Here is a 23,367-nt window from a genome sequence, read left to right on the forward strand (position 1 = left end):
TAAGAAATATAACGTGGAACACAGAAATACCAAAATAAAAACAATTTTAAAGAATGCCTAAATTGAAACTGATGGTTGAATTAAAGTAAAATGAGATTAAGGGGGCTGGAGTGATAGCACAGCAGTTAGGGCACTTGCATTGCACGAGGACGACCTGAGTTCGATTCCCAGCATCTTATATGGTCCCCCGAGCATCTCCAGGAATAATTCCTGAGTGCAGAGCCAGGAGTAAGCCATGTTCATTGCAGGGTGTGACCCCCCCCAAAAAAAAAGAATAGATGGACTAGAAGTAACATTGGAACATTGTATAACTAAAACTCAATCATGAATCACTCTTACTTTTTAATTCAAGGTGATTACTTTTTAAAAATATGTTAAAGAAATATATGGACATTTGGGCTGGAGCGATAGCACAGCCTGTAGGGCATTTGCCTTGCATGCAGATGACCTGGGTTCGATTCCTCCCCCCATCTTGGAGAGCCTGGCAAGTTACCAAGAGTATCTCGCCCGAATAGCAGAGTCTGGCAAGCTTTCCGTGGCATATTCAATATGCTAAAAATAGTAACAAGTCTCACAATGGAGATGTTACTGGTGCCTGCTCGAGCAAATTGATGAGCAAAAGGATGACAGTGATGACAGAGATACAGTGATGTGGACATTTATAATCTCCATTCTTCTAACACTGAATTAAGAAGGAACTGAAACCTAAAAAAATAAAGTTTAGCATCAAGGAAATATAAATGCCATATAACCCAGAAATTCCACTTCAATATAGGGTTTTCTTATTCAGAAAACATAAAAACAAACTAATTTGAGAGGATAATTGCATTTCTGTTCATTACACCATTTTTTACAACTATCATCTGGAAAAGTTTAACTATCCAATAAAAGGTGAATAAAGAAGTTGTGGTATAGAGAGATTGAAAGATACTACTCAGACATAAAAAGGCGACTTGCCTATTTTTTTCCAGAACAACCTATATGGATGTGGAGAATTTTGTATTATGGAAAGTAGGTCAGAACAAGAAACATAGGTACTAGATAATCTTACTCATATTTGATATATACAATGATTTATATTGCATATGAGTAATAATAAAATAGAATCAGAGTTTCAGGAGGCAAATTTCAATGAGAGCAGCCACAGCTTTGAAATACTCGTCTTTACTAAAACAGAATTTATAAGGTTGTTGTTAGCTAAAAATAGATTTAAAACAAAGGCTTCGTATAATTTCAACGATAAGAGTTTCAGTATAGCTAAGGTTGTATTGTTAGAGTGACAAAGGAAAAAGCTTTGACTTTTGTTGATATAACTATTACAGCATTCCATTGCTGTGGTACTTCTCTCAGAGGGAGTCTAGCATTCTCTGGACTGGTGCTGATGTCACTTACAGTCTAATCAGTTTCAATCCTGTGTTCACAAGCGAGACTGGCCTTCAATCTTTAGAGTACCTTAGGGACTAATGACAATAACTCTTTTGAATTGCATCGTGATTTTATTACTTATCAAGAATTCATTGTAACCCTCACCCCAAAATTTATTTTTCTACTTCAATATGCACAAGAAATTATATACATAAAATAACATGAAATAGCAAACCCACAGTAATAAAATCAACTAAAATTATGGATTAGGTACAGAAATTTTTATTTTAACAAAAAAGTTTACATAATAAATTTTTATATGTATCTAGCATTAAAAGCCAGAGTCACTGAAGACACTAAGTGAAATTTAAGTTTTCAAAATCCTTGTTTTTGGAGGAAAACATCTACAAGTTTGAGAATAAAATCTAGTGGAAGAAGCAGTTATATGAAGATATAGTTATCATTTATTGGAAAGTTTCTCTGAGATTCTCTATATGACATTAATCACAAAAGATAGAAAAATCATTATTTTAAAAGAAGCAATTAGTGCTTAAATGGTGTTTTCCTGTGAGAACTAATTCTTTCTATTTATAGAGGTTAATAACGTCCAAGATACAGTCTCTTTAGGGGACACTTTCTAGAGGGAATTTTTCTTCACTCTTTATAAATGCTGTTGAAATGAAATATCCCTAGTTGTTTCAGCCAATAGAAGATGGGTAGCACTAATTCCTGCGTATTAGAATAAATCATTATTGCCACCACAGCAGTAAAATTCTAGTGACTTCACAGCACCGCCAATCCCTCAACCCGTTTTTCTTCTGGGATGTAGATCAAAGGATTAACCCGATTTGTGGTAAGTTTCTTAATATTCCCAGCTATCACTAGCTTTACACCAGATCCAGATGAAAGTTATATATAATCTCTCTGATTATAATCTCAAAATGATTGGAAGGGATGTCATCACCTGCACAATCTGTAAAGAACAACATTATTGTAAATATCTGGTTGAAATCTAGAATGTCCTGTCAGGTGATAGCCTTCAATCGAGTGTTAAGCTAGAATCACTAGGTGAGTACAGAGGTAATCAAAACCAGAACTCTGAGACCTTTATTCTGGGCATGTTTTCTGAGCACTGGGTCACTGCCTGCTCTGTGTAAGTATACGCATTGTTTCAAGATGCAGATAAACAAGAGCACTTAATTTGAAGTGGACATCAGTGAGAAGACAATAGTCACAAGTAAGAGTATCAGCTCATAATTTTGACTGAATCCAACATATTTCTCAATAGGTTTAAGCTTAAGCCTCACATTCTTCTTCACTTGATTGAAAACAAGGTAACTTAATGAGAATAACCAAAAAAGATACATGTAAGTTTGGAGACTTTCAGCAATGAGCTGGTGGTAGAAGTGTTTCCTAAGAGGTGAGGACAGATAAAGGACTGATAAAGCTCCTGTTAGGTGTTACCAGTAAAGGGTTTCCACTCCACAAAGGAAGCCATCAGGTGCACCTGAGCTTCTTAGAGCTTCACAGTGGGTGCTGGTCCTTATATTTGAATTTCCAGGAGCTGTACTACCATGGCTCAGATGATTATACTTTTTGTTGGAGAAGAAGTCAAAGAAGTCAGTTCCAAGTTATACATGGATTGTACTGCTGGTTGTCTTTCTCCCAGAAAAATATTTCTTTCCCTAACGCAGTATTTCTGAGGAAGACAGACATACCGCTATGATAATGCAAAGAGACAGAGAGAGAGAGAGAGAGAGAGAGATAGACAGACAGACAGACAGACAGACAGACAGAGACAGAGACAGAGAGACAGAGACAGAGAAGGAGGAAGAGATAGAGGGGGAGAAGGATGGAGGGAGAGAGATAGGGAGAGAGAAAGAGACCCCAGAGTAGAGAAAATGTATGCCCTCAGGTTGAGTGGAGTCCAGAGTTGCTTGTTAGTTCTTGGTTACATAATTGTCTTGGCCTCCCACACCCCACCTCCCCCAAGCTCCCTCATCTTGAACTGATGGTTATTTTTAAGGCATTGTCATGGAGAATGGATATCCAAATGGGAGGTTTCTTTACCTGTTGCAGTCCATTAAGGTTCCATTTCTAACTGTGAGACATTTCCAAAGATCCCTGACAATTTCCTATGTAAAAAAAGATGGCATCTTTTTTGGAAAATGTATTTTCATTGCAAACATTTTTGATTTATGAAATTTTGTCCCCAAACATTTATTTTATTTTATTTGGGGGCGGGTCTCTAGGTGCACTTCAGGATGTGCTCAGATATTACTCCTGGCTCTGTACTTATAGATCACTTCTGGTGGAGCTTGGGGGAACTATGGAACATCAGGGATTAAATCGTGTCAGGCACATACAGGGCAAGCTCCTTCCCCCCTACTCACTGTACTATTACTCCAGCCTCTCCAAACACATTTTTATTTTTGGATGTTTTATGGCTTTTTGTCTTCAGTCATTAATCAGTTTTATGACAACTTGAAATTAGTAAATAAGGGATTATCTCCTTGGTGCCTACTTCATAGATTTTGTATAAATCACAATTAATTTCAATATGGGCTCTCCAAAATGAGGGCATAGTTTTCATTTAAAGCATATCACTATATATGTGTATATATATACATATATATATATAATTTGCTTACAAAAGTCACTTGAAAATAGAGGGAGGAAATATAACCAGTGAATTTATTTCCCAACTTTGAAGCCATATGTGTCTGTCTTCCACCTGCTTCTTAGCCATTCCCTGTATTTCAAACTGATGACCTTAGTAATTGGACTGTGATCAGAATTAAAGAAAATAGAAAAAGATAAATCCTACTTTACTAGCATTGTTGTAAGATAACTTCAGGTTTTCCACGTATTTGTAGCTCCTTAAGGATGATCTTTCCTTGAAGGTATTGTTGCAATCTTCACAGACTTCCTTATTGCTGTACTAGGTGTGTGAGCATGTGTGTGTGTGTGCATGTGTGAAATTTTGCCTCTCCTTTTATTATTCATTCTTCTTCCCACTGCTCATGCCCTCAGTTCTTCTGTCTGATACTTTAAAATAAATTTTGCATGTCTATTATATATTAAACATTGGTACATAATTCATGTTCCATATACATTAAAATATATTGCAACCATATGATATACCCTCAAAGTTTCCTAATAGCAGCTGAACTACCTTACTATATTCTGTAGTTATAGTGAGGACATTGCTTGCATCTAGGTGCTACTTATATGAAAATAATAAAATGCCATTTCATAGTGCAGTTTGATATATTAAAGCAACATAAAGATAAGTATTTTAGGTGCTTTGACTTTATATATAACAAACTATTTATATACCATACAATTCCTTTTAAAGTGTACTGTTCAGTGCAGAGCCAGGAGTAACCCCTGTGACCTAATAAGAAAAAAAAAAAAGAATGCATGCTGCATGCTGTTCAGTGTTGTTTCAGTGTTTTTCTAAGGTTGTAAAACAATAATTACTGCTCTTATCTTTGTTTTAAACAGAATATGTTTTTAGTGGCTTTATCAAAATAAAATGAAACTTTATGTACTTATAATCACTCCTCATTTATCTCCTATTCAGTTAAAATTATAGATCTACTTACTGTGTTAATGGGGTTACTCTTTCTAAACATCTTAGGAGTCAGACATTGGTATTGTTTTATGATTGTGTTTTATGATTCATTTCTATTAATTTTCATAATAGTTTTGTTGTAGGTATTTCAAGTCAGGAGAAGAGAAATTGTAGCTGGAGAGAGAACACAGGAGTCTGCTGCTTTGCTTTCTACCCACTTCAGTCACTTAGGGAAGCATTGTGATGGGTTTGGGCTGGTCGCATGTGTTTTGAACACCTGCCAGGCACAGTGCTTGTGTCTCAGCAGCTCTTCACAGTAGTAAACTCTCCTGATTTCTGTTGGGTCTTTACAGCAGGGAATTGCTCCCTGCATGAGGGTATGTGTGAAGTCTTAGAAGATATTTGTAGTGACCAATTTTTCTTTGCTGAAAATTGAAAATTCATCTTAGTTTCCTTTTTTTCCTCCAGCATAACTCCACTTTGCAGGAAAGAATTTCAGTAACTCGAAAAATAATAAAGTAAGGTATGCTTCTTTTGGAAATATAGAAGAGAGAAAGTATTTCATTCTCCAGAGAGTATGTGGGTTTCTCTGGAGTGGAGACCGCTAAGCACACATCTAAAGTTAAGCTGAGGGAGAATGCCCAAGTCGGAAAGTGTGCATCATGAAGCAAAAGAAAGTACACACTTCAAGCAGCAATGCAGCAAACCTAGATTTAGGGGAAAATTTGTCCAACTTTTCCTCTGTTAAGGTAGTCTGAGTACTGATTCCTTAAATTGTCTCCCCACCAGTTTGTTGTTTGTTGTTAGTGCTCCAAAGTGGGAAAGCTGGTCTTTGGTAGCCTTAGTGTGGCTTTGTTTCGTCTTTGAAACTTCTTCTCCCAGCGAGTCCATAGGATCTGGATTTCTGAGCTTTATTTTATTTTGTTTTATTTTATTATTATTACTAATACTTTTATTATCATTATTATTTGCTTTTGAGGTCACACCTGGTGATGCACAAGGGTTACTCCTGGCTCTGCACTCAGGAATGACTCCTGGCGGTGCTCAGGGGACCATATGAGACTTTGGGAATCGAACCCGGGTCCCACGAGTACAAGGCAAATGCCCTACCTGCTGTGCTATCGCTCCTGTTCCCGGATGTCTGAATTTTAAAGGTGTTCTACTTTCCTCACGTTCTCTTGTATTCCGAAGGCCTTCATATCATTGAACTATCTGTTCCTCAGAGATACAATGTCTGCTCTAACTTACTTCACTAGTGGCCTCCTAGCTTTCCACATGCAATATTTTCACACTTCCTTCAAATTGTTGCATAGATCTGATGTCCTGTTTATCTGGTTACCAAATTATATAGCCCATTCTGTAAAAAGGAAACTTTTATCTATCAATTTATTGAAAATTGGGCTGAAGGTTATGTTTTTTCCAAAAAAAAACTATTGTTCTTAGAAAATACCCAGGATAAAATTTCTGGGTCATGTGGTAACCATGTTAGAGCTAATTAAAAATACCAAGATGTTTTCTAAAGCTGAAAAACATTTGAAAATAATTTCATTTGAGCCACTGAGATTTACAATACTGTAATAAGAATAGGTTTAATGCATACAATGTTCCAACATCTCACTCTCCAGGGGATTACATGCTTCCTTCTACCACTCTTTCAATCTCTCAGCCTCCGTCCTCCCTCCCACTGCCCTACTCCTCCCTTTCTCTGCCCTTACTAAGGTCAGTTCTGTAGATAAGTCCTTACATTCTGTGGCTTTTGATCATTTGTTATTCCCTTACTATGATTCCTTATATCCATAATATTAGCAGGGTTACTCTTTATCTGTTACTCTCCCTAAGTCTTCACTCAGTCTGTGATTCTCTGCAGATCCATCTTTATAGCAAGTTGCATGACTTTGTCTTTTCTTATAGCTGAATGGTATCCCATTATATCTATTTCCAGTTTATTTTTTCATTTTTTTTTCACTTTGGGTTACACCCGTGATGCTCAGGAGTTATACCTAGCTCTACACTCAGGAAATACTCCTGACACTGTTCAGGGGGACATATGAGATACTGGGAATTGAACCTGGGTCTGCCATATGCAAGACGAATGTCCTGCCAGCTGTACGATATCTCTGGTCCCTCCAGTGTTCATTTATATAGACATCTGTTCTTGGAAATATTTTCTAGAGTTTTATTGTGAAAAATAATATAATGAACATAGTAGCAAAAATGTCTTTTAATAATAGTTTTTGTAGTCATAGGGTAAATGTCAAGAAGTGGGATTGCTAAATTATAAGGAAATTTAATTCTTAGTCTTTTAGAGTTGTCCGGAATATTTTTCAAAGTGTCAACCAGTATACTTTCCCACCAGCAATGACTGGAATTTCCATTTTCCCCATATCCACATTAATGCTGATTGTTTTTTGCTTTTTTCCTTTGTTTTGGTTTATTTTTTGTTGGAGGCCAGCAGTGCTAAGGAATTATTAATGGTTCTGTACTTAAGAAGCACTCTGCTGGTGTTCAGGACTACATATGGTGCATGTTCTCCACTTCCTTCCTCCCTCCCTCCCTTCCTCCCTCCCTCTCCTTCTTCCTCCTTCCTTCCTTCCTTCCTTCTTCCTTCCTTCTTCCTTCCTTCCTTCTCCTTCCTCTCTTCCTTCCTTCCCTCCCTCCTCCCTCCCTCCCTCCCTCCCTCCCTCCCTCCTCTCCCTCCCCTCCCTCCCTCCTCCCCTCCCCTCTCCCTCCCTCCTCCTCCTCTCTCTCTCTCTCTCTCTCTCTCTTCTCTCTTCTTTCTTTCTTTCTTTCTTTCTTTCTTTCTTTCTTTCTTTCTTTCTTTCTTTCTTTCTTTCTTTCTTTCTTTCTTTCTTTCTTTCTTTCTTTCTTTCTTTCTTTCTCTCTTTCTTTCTGTTTTTTATGTCACACCAGACTGTTTTCCGGGCTTTCTTCTGACTCTTTGTTCTGGGGTTCATCCTGGGATTCAATCAAGTGGCCATATGGGTGCAGAACATCAATCCTGGGTTGGGGACATGCATGTCAAGAGTCATATCCCCTATACTATCTCTCTGGCATTGATTTTTTTCTTTTTAAATAACTTAGTGCTGCATGGTGCTATCTTATTGTTTTTATTTTCATTTTTCTAATGATAACTGAAAAATATTTTTTGTATACACATTCACCATCTTTACATCTGCTTTGAGAAAGTATCTCTTTTCTCATATTTTATGAGATTATTTAGTTGTTATTAAGTATGAGAAGTGTTTTTATGTATCTTGGATATTATAAAATAGATAAATAGTGGATAAATATTTTCACCAAGTTTAAGGGGTGTCTTTTTACTCTGGATATCATTTCTTTTGTGATGCTACAACTTCTTAATTTGATATTGTCTCAATTGTACAGATGATGAATTTAGGGTAGATATCATGAAGGGTTATGCCTATGTTTTCCTCAGTATAATTTATGGATTCATGTTTTATAACAAGATATTTGATTCATTTTATGTGACGTGTATGCATGGTATGAGAAAACGGTCTGAATTCACTGTTTACATGTGACTGGCTAGTTTTTACAACACCTTTTGTCAAAGAGGTTTCCCTTCATCCAATTTGTAATTTCCTATTATGTTTTTATAGTGAAATATGCAAAAAAGTCACAAGGATCTTGGATTTCTGTTTATCCTTGTGAATAATTCATATGATTGTATTTTTAATTTTAGCACCTCTATATGTTTGAGGGTATGTCTAATTTTGGCTTTGATTTGCATTTTTCTAATGAATATTTTTAAGACTCTTACCATTTCCATTTTAGAGTTTTAAAATGAGAAAAAAGATGCACAGTTTCCTAACTCACTTTAAAAGAGAATAGGTGTAGGAAATCAGGCCATCCTGGGCCCAAGAAGAATAATGGTAAAAGAATGTACTATTAGGTCGAGGCAGTTTCAAGGAGCAAAAAGCTAATTAAAGTTAATTAAAGAAATAACATGCCAGCAAAACTGACATTGTGTGTGTGTTTGTGTGTGTGTGTTTGTAATGTTTGTAGATGGGGAGGACACGAGAAAAAAGTGAAAGGGGAAATCAGAAAAAAATGAGAGAGTTGAGAGAGGCTTTATTATTATCATTTTGGGAGTGTCTTTTATTGTCAATTTTTCAATTGTATTAAATTTTCACCTAAATTGCCAGGTAGTTTAGATGGAAATTTCTGCTATCTGTGAGATCAGAACACATGTAAATAATCCTAGAACCTTAATAAGAGGTATATAAAATATTCTGAGCCAATTCCATGAATGGAGTGAAACACATCAAATAGACAGAGTCAATCTCAAGAAGAGTGCCTGGGCCAGTTTTAGGAACTGAGTGGCAGAACTGAGTAAGAGGGAGACAAGAATTTTACTCTGGGCACAGCTCCCCGTGTTAACAGGAACTGTTCTTGGCATGTCAAAAATTTTACTAGATTTGATAATTAAGCTACACATCTCTTCATGGATCTTAAATTTCCTAAACGATTTGCAAATATACTATCATTATATTTTCTTAATGGTGTTTTAATCACAATGTTGTAATTGTAATAAAGTTCTATTTGTATATGTTTTTCCTACTGCTGTGGGTGTTTATAGTTAAAATAATGTACTTTCTAAATCCAGATCAAAATTTATAAAAAATTGCCATGCATTTTTCCTTTTAATACCTTTAGTTTTTCACTTTGAACCTCTGTCTATGATGTATTTTGGATAAATTTTAGTGGGCTGGAGCGATAGCACAGCGTTGGGCTTTTGCCTTTCACTTGGCCAACCGAGTTCGATTCCTCCGCCCCTGTCGGAGAGCCCGGCAAGCTACCGAGAGTATGGAGCCCCCATGGCAGAGCCTGGCAAGCTACCTGGGTGTATTGGATATGCCAAAAACAGTAACAAAAAGTCTCTCAATGAGAGATGTTACTGGTGCCCGCTCAAACAAATCGATGAGCAACGGGATAAAATATAAGTTTCTGCCTTCATATATTTCCACATGTATATATCACTGTCCCAACCCAATTTTAGAAAAAGAGTTTTAGCTAAAAGTCACTATTCTTCAGTAACTACAAATAAAATTATAGCATGCAATACACTCTTTGATTCTATATTTACATAAATAGTATGTTTTAACTGCTGTCCAGGAATATTTGGTGCCAAATGAAAAATTAAAAGGATACTAACACTGGGGAGGGGAGAAAATACACATAACTGTTATTATAAATAGTGCTTTTTAAATTTCTGTATGAGAAATATGAAAATATGTTCTAGATTTTGTTTTAAATTTTGTCTTAAATATTTTTAGATTTTCCCCTATTTTTTCTAGTCTTTAGGAGTAAAACAGCTGAAAAACAATTATAGGAAGGAGAATCTAAAAGTATTTTTCTTTTCATGCTATAGTTTATAGAAAACCATTAAAATTTTTCTACTTCTTTTGGAGACGTGTGTATTTTCATGTTTCTATTGATGCCCTACTATATATCATCCATTTCTGTATGTACTCCTTTAAAGGAGTATATCATGTATTGCTTTAATCCTAAGAATATTTGTAGATGTTCTGCAATGCCAGTACTCACACTAACCAGATACCATGCAGACTTTCAAGTCAATCTATTATATCATTGCAGGAAGATTCTTCTGACAACCACATCCTTATTCTCTTATATTCTTAGAATGTCAGTCTTCAACACTTCTGAAGTAGAAATCGCAACTTTCTTCCTCACTGGGATTCCAGGAATGGAACATGCTTACCTTTGGATCTCCATCATAATTTGCTTTGTATACCTCATTTCCATTCTGGGGAACTGCACCATCCTTTACTTCATAAAAACAGAGACCTCTCTGCATGAGCCTATGTATTACTTCCTCTCCATGCTGGCCTTTTCTGACCTGGGGCTGTGCATCTCCTCCCTTCCAACCATGCTGAGAATCTTCTTGTTCAATGCCACTTCCATTTCCCCTGATGCCTGCTTTGCACAAGAGTTTTTTATCCATGAATTCACAGCAATGGAGTCATCAGTTCTTGTTATCATGTCTATGGATCGCTATATAGCCATTGGCAACCCTCTTAGATACACCTCCATTCTGACCACTGGCAGAATCATTAAAATTGGACTTGCATTTGCAGCATTGTGTATTTTGCTTGTCCTTCCATTCCCTTTTATTCTAAAGAGACTAAAATTCTGTAAGAAAAGCCTTCTATCCCATTCCTACTGCCTCCACCAGGATGTCATGAAGTTGGCCTGTTCTGACAACAGAATTAATTTCATCTATGGAATGTTTGTAGCTATTTTGTCTTTATTTTTCTTATTGTTTATTTTCGTGTCATACATTCTGATCCTGAAAATTGTTCTAGGTATTGCCTCACACAAGGGTCGCCTCAAGGTTTTCAACACATGTGTCTCTCACATCTGTGCTGTACTGACATTCTATGTGCCTATAATCACCTTGGCTGCACTTCATCGCTTTGGTAAAAATGTTTCTCTAGTTGTTAGGATCATAATAGCTGATCTCTTTCTCCTGCTTCCTCCTCTAATGAATCCCATTGTGTACTCTGTGAAGAGTCAACAGATTAGAAATCGGATTCTGGCAAAATTACGTCAGAAACAGGATTAATCATAAATTTTTTCTGCAATCAATACCCAGATTTCTTTTTTTTATTAGCAATTTTAAGAATATGAACATTGTGATGAAAGAATTGAGAGTGAAGACATACACTGCAAAATCAAGCAGTCATCAAATTTTAAATTAATTGTTTAATTAAACAGCAATTATTTTCTTTATATGCTCAGAACTTATGTGCGTATTTATCAATTTTCTACAACTCTTTTCCTCCTTTTTTCTCATTTTTATTTCTACATGCACAGAGCTATATATGTATATTGGTATAATTTTCTAAGTAGGATAAAAGAAATTTTCAAAGTATTCTAAACCCAAACAGAAAATAGCAAAAATAAGATGCTCATTTAGAAAAATGAGGTGAAGTTAGAAGAAGAAAGGGGAAGCAAAGACTGAAGTGTACTGAAAAGTTACACATACATTATTAATTCATATATACTTAAGATATCTACAAGACCTCTATGTGTATGTAATCAGTAATCAACAATTTGTAGAAATGACTAATCTTCCTTCCCTATCCTTGAGTATTATAAAATATGTTGAATATGGCAAGGTTCAATACAAAAACAATGGTTTTATACTAATTAAAATTATATGAAAAGCTTAAAGATTGTTAAACTCTACTTAACCTTTCAGCTATTTATTTTCCATTAATGCATTAATTTCTTCTTTAAATCAGTATCAATTTATCTTTGCCTGGTTTTGTAGAGTACTTTCTATTTGTTGCAGATATAATTTTAAGAAACAGTATTATGATTTTTTAAAATTCATATTCTATATCAACATGACTTAGCAAGAGTTTTATTTTTGTTCTTGCCAGTGTCCCCAAATGTGCTGGTTATGTACTATTTTTAATGTATTTTTGTTAAAATGTTATAATTTTAGTTAAATTTTAAATTACTAAAGGTAAGTGTGACCACAAAACAGAAGAATCAACTAAAATGTATCAGATGAGTCACCAATTTATTGTACAATTTAATTGTTTCACCAGAAAGAAAAATTAAAGCCAATGAACGTATAATTTGAAAATTGTCGAAAAATAGTATGAGTTTGTGTATATTAAAAATAATCATAATCTGAAAAAAGTTCTTTGAATTTTAAAGTGTTCTTATTTAGAACTAATATTTTGAGCAAGAAGGAGTAGGACAACTGATGAGTGATGTCACTCAGATGTAGAGAATAAAGAGAAGCAAAGGGAAGGAGCAGAAGTAACCAAAAAAATAAACTTGTAGAGCTGTAATTAGCAGAATGAAAGGAAGAAGTTGGATCCAATAGGGAAGAGTCTAGTAGACAGGGTGGATATATTGGGGTTTTGGTCTGTGGTATATTATAACATTAACTTTGATAAGATATGAAATTGTACTCTTAAAACATAAATAATTTTATAAAATAATGTTATCTCAATTTTAAAAATTTAATTTATCCACAAATAATACCACTAATGCACACTTAGTCTGAAAAGAAAAGGTCTATTTTACTAAAATATACATTTTATTGGTAATCACCCCAAACTAAATAATGATTTCTGAAATACAAAACATTATTTAAATTATTAATTTTTTTAAGAAAAATCAATTTCTAGAGGATTAAACTGTTTGCACATTTTAGAGGTACAATATTACGATGCCACACTCCCTGACAAAGTGTCAGTAATCCTCCAGCACAATAAATCCATAAATTCATCAAAACCGTCACTAATTGATTCCAAGAGCTAACCTCAGTTTTGTCAGTGTCTAGATTTGATTTCTCTGGACATTGTTCTCCTCTTACACTGTTTCACTGTATCACTGTATCACTGTCATCCTGTTGTTCATCGATTTGCTTGAGCGGGCCCAGTAATGTCTCCAGTGACAGTGACAGTGATGTATTAGTATGAAGAAACACCTTAAAGAAAGTGGATTTTTGCCTCACCTATAAATTTAGATGGGACACTTGGCATCTTTGCATTGACTCTGCTCAGTGCAGAGAAGTAATTATTAGAGAGGTGAAACTTTTGCTAGTGACCACTCTGAGACATGAATTTGCTCTTACTACATTGGGTCTTTACAGATTTTACATCATATCAATGAACCTGAGAATAGCTTTCAAAGTAAATTCTCTAATAAAACAGAGATCAAAATCCCAAGACCTTTTCACTTCAGTCCAGTTGATTCTTCCTTCTTGGATCTGCCTGATTCCTTTCACCTAGGTAACCAGAGCTCTATAGTCTGAGTTCTTGGGTTTGCTTCTTTGGGTTCTTCAGTTCTTTTGCTTTGCATCTCTATGTTCTTTACATATGAATGACTTCATCCAAAGGTTGTCTTTCTCCTTCTGGCTGACAATATTACTTTTACTAGGAATAGTTTTAAATCTAGACAGAGAGCTTTTTTTTTAAAAAAAAGATTCTGATTATTTAAAATCAATAATCTGGCAAGCTTCCAGTGGCGTATTCGCTACGCCAAAATCAGTAACAACAAGTCTCACAATGGAGATGTTACTGGTTCCCACTTGAGCGATTCGATGAGCAATGAGATGACAGTGACAGTGACAATGAGAGATTATTTATAATATATATGAAATTATTCTATTCTTTTTTTTTAAATTTATTTTATTGAATCACCAAGTGGAAAGTTACAAAGTTCTCAGGCTTATATCTCAGTTATACAATGCTCAAACACCCATCCCGTCACCAGTGCCCATATTCCACCACCAATAAAAAACAAAACAAAACAAAAACAAAAACAAAAAAACCAGTATACATCCCACCCATCACCCCCCAACCCCCCCCCATGCGTGAGTGATAATTTCACTTCCTTTTCTCTTTACCTTGATTACATTCCAAATTTCAACACACAACTCACTATTGTTGTTGGAGTTTCAAAACCGACTCACTATTTTTGTTGGAATTTATCCCCCAAGAATACAGCTCTATTAACAAGGAAATATTTGATAATAAGTTTTCCACTGATGAGAATGAAGAGATAATATGTCATGCGGCCGCGGTAGCGGCCGTGCGGCCTACAATTTCTGTATTATAGTAATTAAGTCCGCGGAGATTTAAGTTGGAAAATGAATCATTTCCCTTCCTGGAACAGCATGTAGCAAAAGCTTAGTTCACAGTAGTCTCCATACATGGTTGCAAGCACTTCCTGGAACCCCAAATCCTAAAGCTGTCTCTGGTTCCTGCTCGTTCCACATCCACCGGCTAGGCAGAGGCATGGGCACTCGGGTCGAACCTCAGCCGGAGCAGAGCACCGGGCCCGGCTGGGCGAAATTATTCTATTCTTAATAATTTTAATCATATATATACATTCCAAAAAACTTTATTAAAACTTTACTTTTTGGATTAAGTAATCAATCATACAATAAATCTAGGGTTTCTTAGATGTAACTTAGTCGGTTCTTTTGTTTTGTGGTCATACATAGTTTTAGTAACTTAAAAATAAACTGCAATAAAAAATATGTTTCAGGTACTTATTAGGGGAGGACTGGAGCGATAGCACAGCAGGTAGGGCGTTTAACTTGCATGTGGCCTACCTGGATTCGATTCCTCTGTCCGTCTCGGAGAACCTGGCAAGCTACCCAGAGTCTCCCACCCGCATGGCAGAGCCTGGCAAGCTACCCGTGGCATATTTGATATGCCAAAAAAACAGTAACAAGTCTCACAATGGAGACGCTACTGGTGCCTGCTCAAGAAAATTAATGAAAAACAGGATGACAGTGCTATAGTGCTACTTTTTAGGGGGACTGGAAAAAACAAAAGTTAATATCTTCTTGTTCAGTCATGTGCACATTGACATAGAATATAAATTATAAGAACAGTATAATGTTGTTGCTGGATATTTTACCAGTAACAAATAGAAAGTACTCTATAAAATCAGTCAAAAAAACAGCTAACCAGTGCTACATTAAAGAAGGAATTGAAGGTGCAACTACAAATACCTGAAAGTTTAAGTAGAGTTTATCTTTAATTTTTCTTTTAAATTTAATTATTAAAATAATTTGTATCATCATTTGCAATAGATAAAAAAGTATAATAATCCAAATTTGTATCTTTGATGACTGTATAGAGAATCTGTGTGAAATAGACATAATGGAATACTATTTGGCTACAAGAAAAGAAGAAATTTTGCAATTTTCTAAGAGAATGAAGCTGTAGACTATCAGAGGCTAAGTTAAGCTTAAGAGAGAGAAACAGATAAAGAATGTTATATTTCATATGTTGGGTATTAGGAAACATATTAAAGTAATAACAAATGACTAAAAGAAGCAGAATATAAGAACTGGTCTACAATCCCGACCTTACTAGGGGTAGGCAAGGGGGGAGTTGGTCAGCTAATGAAAGCTGGGGAACTGAGAGAGTGGTGGAAGGCCACAGGGGTTCTGCTTGAGAGTGTGGTGTTGAAACATGTTTGCTTTAAACATTATTATCACAGTACTGTAAATCATGGTACTTCAAAATTATTGTGAAGATATTTATCAGCTTTAAAAAACACATTGATAATCATCATCATCATCATCATCATCATCCTGTTGATCATCAAATTTCTGGAGCGATCTCAGTATCATCTCCATTTGTCCTTGCCTGAGATTTTTGAAGTCTCTCTATACTCGTCCTTCCCAATGACGCTGCATTGGAGGCTCTTTCAGGGTCAGGAGAATAAGACCCAGCTTGTTACTGGTTTTGGCATATTAATACACCCTGGGGGCCTTGCGAGGCTCTCCCATGTGGGCAGGAAACTCCCGGTAGTTTGCCAGTTTCTCCTAGGGGAGAAGTAGGCTACAAGGTACTGCCTGGCCACAAAGTGGTCACGCACTTCTGGGAGCTTGCTTTTAAGTCTCTAGATGCTGGCCATGGATGAGATTACATAGTGCTGGGGGCAGTCCCTGGGTGTGACTGCCTAGCCACTGAGAAATGGGAAATCTGGGCGGAGGAGGCCCAGACCCGATCTGAGCAGGCTTGGAGTTCTCAGCCCTGGGTCCCACACAGCTGGGTTCCTCTGCTGGTACCTTCATGCGCGAGGCAACATGAAGGTTGATAATTATAATTGCTTATAATTGCTTTAAGCATAGAGTTGCAGTATGAACCAGAAATTCTATTGTTATTTATCTAAGAACAATAGTAATTGAGGTTTGGGGAAAAATTCTTTAGACTAATTTTCTATCCATTGATTAATAGTTAAAAGTTGCATATACATATACTGGCCTATAATTTGGTAACAAAAAGAGAAGAGTACTTATATATTCTACAACTTGAGTGAAGTTAGAAAATGCTGCACATGGAGGAGTAGGAGGCCACTAGTCAAGGAAATAGGAATAGACATTGTGTCCCCAAGAAACAAGTAGCTCAAAGGCATGGAAGATCTTTGGAATACAAGACCCATAAGAGGAAAGTAGAACACCTTTAATACTCAGAATTCCAGGCCCTATGAACTCTCTGGGAGGAGAAGCTCCAAAGGTAGAGTAAAGCCATACTAGAAATATCAAAGAAGACCATTGCTTATTCCAAGCTTTCACCTTTTGAGTAAATCCTAACAGCAAACTGGTGTGAAGGCAGTTTGAGGAAACGGCATTTAAACTAACTTCACAAAAGAAAAGTTGGACAAAATTTCTCCAAATCTGCAGCTCAGCTTAGTTTCCTTTATGTCACACATTCTCCATCTTGGGAATTCCTCTTTAACTTTACTTGGGTTGTTTATTAGCCATCATTCTGGAGAAATCCACATACTCTCTTGAGTATAAACCTTCTTTTCAGTCTTTTCATATTTCCCAAACAAGTTTACCTTACCTTATTCTTCTCTGTGAAGTTGGAGACACACTGCAGGAGAAAGAAACCTGGGTAACAGCTAGGGTAGATTTCCCTTTTTCTCCAATGACAAATTACTCACTCCAACGTGTATTCTAAGGCCTCCCAAGAAATCTAGGATGCAGAGCATTTCCCATACTGTAAAGATAAATGGATGCCAGGAAGTTTCAGAGCACAGCTGGTATGACAGAAGATCTGTGCCAAGCAGGTCTTCAATACATATTCTCTCAGCCCTAACCCACTCAGGCACTTCTCCAGTGACCAACTAGGGTAAAGAGGAAAGCAGTAATGTCTGTTTTTCTCTGGGCTACAAGCTATCTTATTCCCACTTCATACGAGTCACCTGCAACAAAACAATGACAATTTAAAGGAATTGGTCACAAAACACAGTATGTCCAATATATAAAATGTCCAGAAAAGTTAACTCTGTAGACACAGTAATTAGATCTATGATTTTAACTGATTAAGAGATGAATGAGAATCACCAGTACCTAAATAGTTTTATTTTATTTTCAGATAAAGCCACTGAACTACTAAAAGATAAGAACAGTAGTAGTTGTTTTACAACTTTAGAAAAACACTGGAACAACACTGAACAGTATATTTTAAAAGGAATTGTATGAGTGCCAGAGTGATAGAACAACAAGTAGGCCATCTGCCTTGCATGTGACTGATATGGGTTTGCTCCCCGCATCCCCTTGTTTCCCCAGCACCACCAGGAGTAATTCCTGAGTGCAGAGTCAGGAGTAACTCTTGAGTATCAGTGGGTGTGACCTCCCCAAAACAATAAATAAATAAAATAAAAAGAATTGTATCATGTTTGAATAATGTTATTATATATAAAGTCAAAACATAATAAAATAGTTATCTTTATGTTATTTTATGTAGAAAACTGCCTTGTGGAATTGGCATTTCATCATTTCACTAAAAAGCATCTAGACTGAACCTATGGTCTCACAATAAGGTGCATAGTAAGGCAGCTCAGCTGCTATTTGAAAGTTTTGAGGATATGTAAGACAGCTGGCAAGATATTTTAATGTATAAGGAACACAAATTCTGTACCAATTTGGAATAGAATGTAGAAATGCCAAACTGAGATCATTTTAAACATATCAGAAAGAAAATGTGAGGACATGTGCAATGGGGAAAAATGAATAAAACAGGAGAAACAGAATTGCCCCCTCACCCCCCCCCCCACTCCCTCAACCCCCACACCTACAAGCATGCAATGAAGAGCCCCAGTGAGAAGTCTGAAGATTGCAACAATGCCTTGAAGGAAAAAATTCTCCTTAAGAGCTACAAATATGTGGAAAAATGGAGGTTATCTTACAACTCTAGTCAAGTAGGACTTCTCCGTTTCTACTGTCTTTTCTTCTTCTTCTTCTTCTTTTTTTTTTTGCTTTTTGGTCACACCCAGCAATGCACAGGGGTCACTCCTGGCTCATGCAATCAAGAATCACCCCTGGTGGTGCTCAGGGGACCATATGGGATGCTGGGAATCGAACCCAGGTCGGCTGCGTGCATGGCAAACGCCCTACCCGCTGTGCTATCACTCCAGCCCCATACTGTCTTTTTTTCTGACTGACCAGTTGAGTCACTAAGGTCATCAACTTGAGATGAAGGGAATAGTAAAGAAGCAGGCTTAGGAACACACACACAAAATTTCCCCTTCAAAATTGAGGAAATCACTGAATATTTTTCCTCCCTCTATTTTCAAGGGATTTTTGTAAGCAAGTTTGTTATACACTGATATGCATTAAATGAAAAGATGTGCCCTCATTTTGGAGGGCCCATATTCAAATAAATTGCGATTTATACAAAGCCTAAGAAGTACACATCAACAGAGATAATTCCTTAATCTTTCACTAATTTCAAGTTGTCATAAAACCAATAATTGATTGAAGACAAAAACTATAAAACATCCACAAAAAAAGAGATGTTTGGCAGGGCTGAAGCAATAGTACAGTAGTTAAGGAGCTTGCCTTGCACATGGCTGACCCAGATATATCCCTGACACTCTATAGGGTCTTCCAAGGTCACCAGAAGGGATCCATGAGTTCATAGCCAGGAATAAGCCCTAAGCACATCCAAATGTGTGTTTCCTGCTTTATAGCCAAAATAAACTAAACTAAACTAAACTAAAATAAATGTGTGGATTAAAATAATTATAACTTAAAAAATGTTTACAGAGAAAAGACATTTTTCCCCAATTATATCATCTTTTGACAATGATACATAGGAGAATATCAGGGATCTTCTGATATGTTTCACAGTTAGGAACAGTACACTAATTGGGCTGCAATCAGTAAAGAAACTTCCCATGTGGAAATCCATTCTCCATGACAACTCCCGAAAAATGGCCCTCAGCACAAGATGAAAGAGCTTAGGGGGCAAGAGGTGGGGTGGCATGGAACTATGTAATCAAGAACCCAAACAAGCAACTCTGGACTCCACTCAAATTAAGGGCATACATTTCTTCTACTTTGGGATTTCTCTCTCTCTCTCTCTTTTTCCCTCTCTCACTCTCTGTATTCTCTTCTCTCTTTGCATTCTCATAGAATGAGCACATTCTTTTAACAAAACTGCTTTACTTCACTATCTGTCTTCCCCAGAAATACTTTTCCAGGGATAAATATACTTTTCTGGGGAGAAAGACAGCCAGCTGTACAATCCAGGTATTACTTGAGACTGACCACTTTTCCATCAAAAAAACATAATCTCACCTGAGCCTTAGTAGTACAGCTCCCTGAAAATTCAAAGATAAGGACCAGTGCCCACTGTGAAGCATAGTGGTCTCAGGTGCAGTTGATGGCTTCCTTTGGGGAGTGGCACCCCTTGACTGGTGACATCTGACAGGAGCTTTATCAGTCCTTTATCTGTTCTTACCTCTTAGGAAACTTTCCACCTACAGCTCATTGCAGAAAGTCTCTGAACTTTAATATATATTTTTTTGTTTATTCATTAAGTTAATTTGTTGTCAATCAAATGAAGAAGAATGTGAGGCTAAAATTTAAATCTATTTAGAAATATTTTGGATTTAGTCAAAATTATGAACAGCGGCTAGGGCATTTGCGGCAACCTTGCATGCGGCAGACCACCAGGTTTAATTCCTCTGTCCCTCTCAGAGAGCCTGGCAAGCTACCAAGAGTATCCTGTTCGAATGGCAGAGCCTGGCAAGCTACCCATGGCATATTGGATATGCCAAAAACAGCAACAACAAGTCTCACAATGGAGGCGTTACTGGTGCCCACTTGAGCAAATCAATGAACAATGGGAGGACAGTGCTATAGTGCTACTCCTATTTGTCACTATTGTCTTCTCACTGAAGCCCTTCCAAACTGGGAGGTCTTATTTATCTGCACCTTGAAACAATGTATATACTTACATGGAGGGGGCAGTGAGTCAGTCAGTACTTAGGAAACATGCCCAGGACAAGCTCTCAGAGTAACTGGGTTTGATTACTTTCTCTACTCAGCTAGGAATCCTGGTTTAAGAATTTGACAGGACTTGCTGAATTTCAACAGGGTATTTCCAGTAATGATGTTCTTTGTAGATTGTCCAGGACCCTCCAAATCATTTTGAGATTATTATCAGGGAGATTATATATTACATTCTTTCTGGAGCTGGTGTAAATCTAGTGATCGCTGTGAATATTAAGAAACTTACCGCAAAGTGGGTTAATCCTTTGCTCCACGTCGCAGGGAAAAAAGGGGGTTGGGGTATTGGAGTCACCAGAATTTTACTGCCATGATGGCACAATGATTTATTTCAATATGCAAAATTAGTGCTATGCACTTGATAGTCTATTGGCTGAAACAATGTGGGCTATTCCAATTCAACAGCTTGTGCAGAGTGAGGAAAAATTCCCTGTAGAAAAAGTCTCCTAAAGGAGACTGTATTTTGGAAGTTATTAACCTCTATAAGTGGAAAGAATTAGTTCTCACAGGAAAACACCATTTAAGCACTAATTGCTTCTTCTTCTTTTTTTTTTTTTTTTTTTTGCTTTTTGGGTCACACCCGGCAATGCACAGGGGTTGCTCCTGGCTCTGCACTCAGGAATTACCCCTGGCGGTGCTCAGGGGGCCGCGTGCAAGGCAAACCCCCTACCGGCTGTGCTATTGCTCCAGCCCCATAATTGCTTCTTTTAAAATAACGATCTTTACTCTTTCATGATGAATGTCATGTAGCGAATCTCAGAGAAACTTTTCAATAAATGACAACTATATCTTCATATAACTGTTTCTTCCACTAGATTTTATTCTCAAACTTGTAAATGTTTTCTTCAAAAGCTGAGGATTTTGAAATATTAAATTTAACCTATTGTTTTGAGTGATGCTGGCTTTTAATGCTAGATGCACATTAAAAATTTACTAGAGATTATTTTTTGTTAATTAAAAATTCTCGTACCTATTTAATAATTTTAGTTGATTTTATTGCTATGGACTTGCTATTTCATGTTATTTTACGTGTATGAAATCTGATGGTTATTGAAGTAGGCAGATATCTGGGTATCTGACAATGAGTTCTTGGGAAATAATAAATCCAGATATGATTCAAAAAAGTTAGTCTATTATTAGCCCTAAAGTATCCATAAAGAATGAAAGCCAGACCCACTTTATGAATACACTAGTGACGCTTATTATACTGCAACTGACATCTACCTCGGTTCAGAGAATGCTAGACTCCCTCTAAAGAGGTGAAACACCACAGCAATGGAAGACTGTAGTAGGAAACTCAAGGCGTATCAACAAAAGTCATAGCTTTTTCCCTTGAAGACACCCTAAGAACAGAATATAAGCTATGTTGAAAGCTCTAATTTTTCAAATATATTACATCTCTGATTTTAAATGATTTTTAACTTATAACAATCTTGTAAATTTTGTTTTAGTAGAGACGAATAAAATATTTCAAAGACGTGGCTGATTTCCTTGAATTCTGAGTTCAGAAACTCTGTTTCATTGTTTTCACAAACTTTATCCTAAAGAGCATCTGATCAGAACAAAGTTGTTATATAACCAGTGCTTTTTCCATGTAAGTCAAATCAGAGAGCATTGCTCATTTAATCTTGTGGGATCAGTTACTTTTGGGGAACTTAAATTACCTTATAGATTTGGTATTGACAAAGTCTGCTCAGGTTAACTATTTATTTCCTGATTTATAAAGTTTGACCCTTAGAGATGATAAATGATGTCCCATTGACAGGCAATAAGATATTGAAATGTTTGGAGACATCTTATAAGAAATCTTATAAGTAATTTCATTAAAGTGTAGACAAACCCCAGAGAGCTATATAGTGAAGAAAAACCCCGTGGAGTGGTGGGGGATGGGGTGGGGTTGTGGGAAGGATACTGGGAACATTGGTGGTGGGGACTGGGCGTTGATGGAGGGATGGGTACTCGATCATTGCATGACCGAGATGTAAGCACGAAAGTTTGTAAGTCTGTAACTGTATAGTGAAGAAAATATCTTGGGTGTAGCTCCCTATCTGAGATACAACTGACTATAACAGCTTTTAAATATCTAACCTGAGCTTTTCTATGGAAACCATAACACTACATAGTTAAACAATTAAATCTAATTGGCACCATTTATTAGCCTGTTTATAATACAGCCAGAATTGAATGAGGATCACTTTATTTTATGACGAGTAATATTGACTTTTGGACATAAGATAGTAATGTCCACTATATCAAACTTCAGTCTAGTGTGAGAAAAAAAACCTGAAAGATTTAATGTCTTCGTTCTGGGATCTGTCACAAAGCAAATTGTCAATACAATTTCAATACAGTTCAGAATTTTCTGTAAGAATAATCAGTCAAGAAAAAGAAATTAAGGGGCCGGAGCGATAGCACAGCGGGTAGGGCGTTTGCCTTGCACGCGGCCGACCCGGGTTCGATCCCCGGCATCCCATATGGTCCCCCAAGCACCGCCAGGAGTAATTCCTGAGTGCAAAGCCAGGAGTAACCCCTGAGCATCGCTGGGTGTGACCCAAAAAGCAAAAAAAAAAAAAAAAAAAAGAAAAAAAAAAGAAAT

At 36.6% G+C, this 23,367-nt stretch overlaps 1 protein-coding gene across 1 annotated transcript; it reads left to right on the forward strand.

Moving 5' to 3' along the window:
- Positions 1–1,505: 1,505 nt before the first annotated feature.
- Positions 1,506–11,546, forward strand: LOC101554877 (olfactory receptor 51A7-like). The gene is made up of 2 exons (XM_004618312.3): positions 1,506–1,519; positions 10,604–11,546. Exon 2 carries the CDS (start codon positions 10,605–10,607, stop codon positions 11,544–11,546), a length of 942 nt encoding a protein of 313 aa, XP_004618369.2. The 5' UTR covers positions 1,506–1,519; position 10,604.
- Positions 11,547–23,367: the final 11,821 nt, after the last annotated feature.

The sequence above is a fragment of the Sorex araneus genome, chromosome 6 (genome assembly GCF_027595985.1).
Source record: "Sorex araneus isolate mSorAra2 chromosome 6, mSorAra2.pri, whole genome shotgun sequence".
Taxonomy (NCBI): domain Eukaryota; kingdom Metazoa; phylum Chordata; class Mammalia; order Eulipotyphla; family Soricidae; genus Sorex; species Sorex araneus.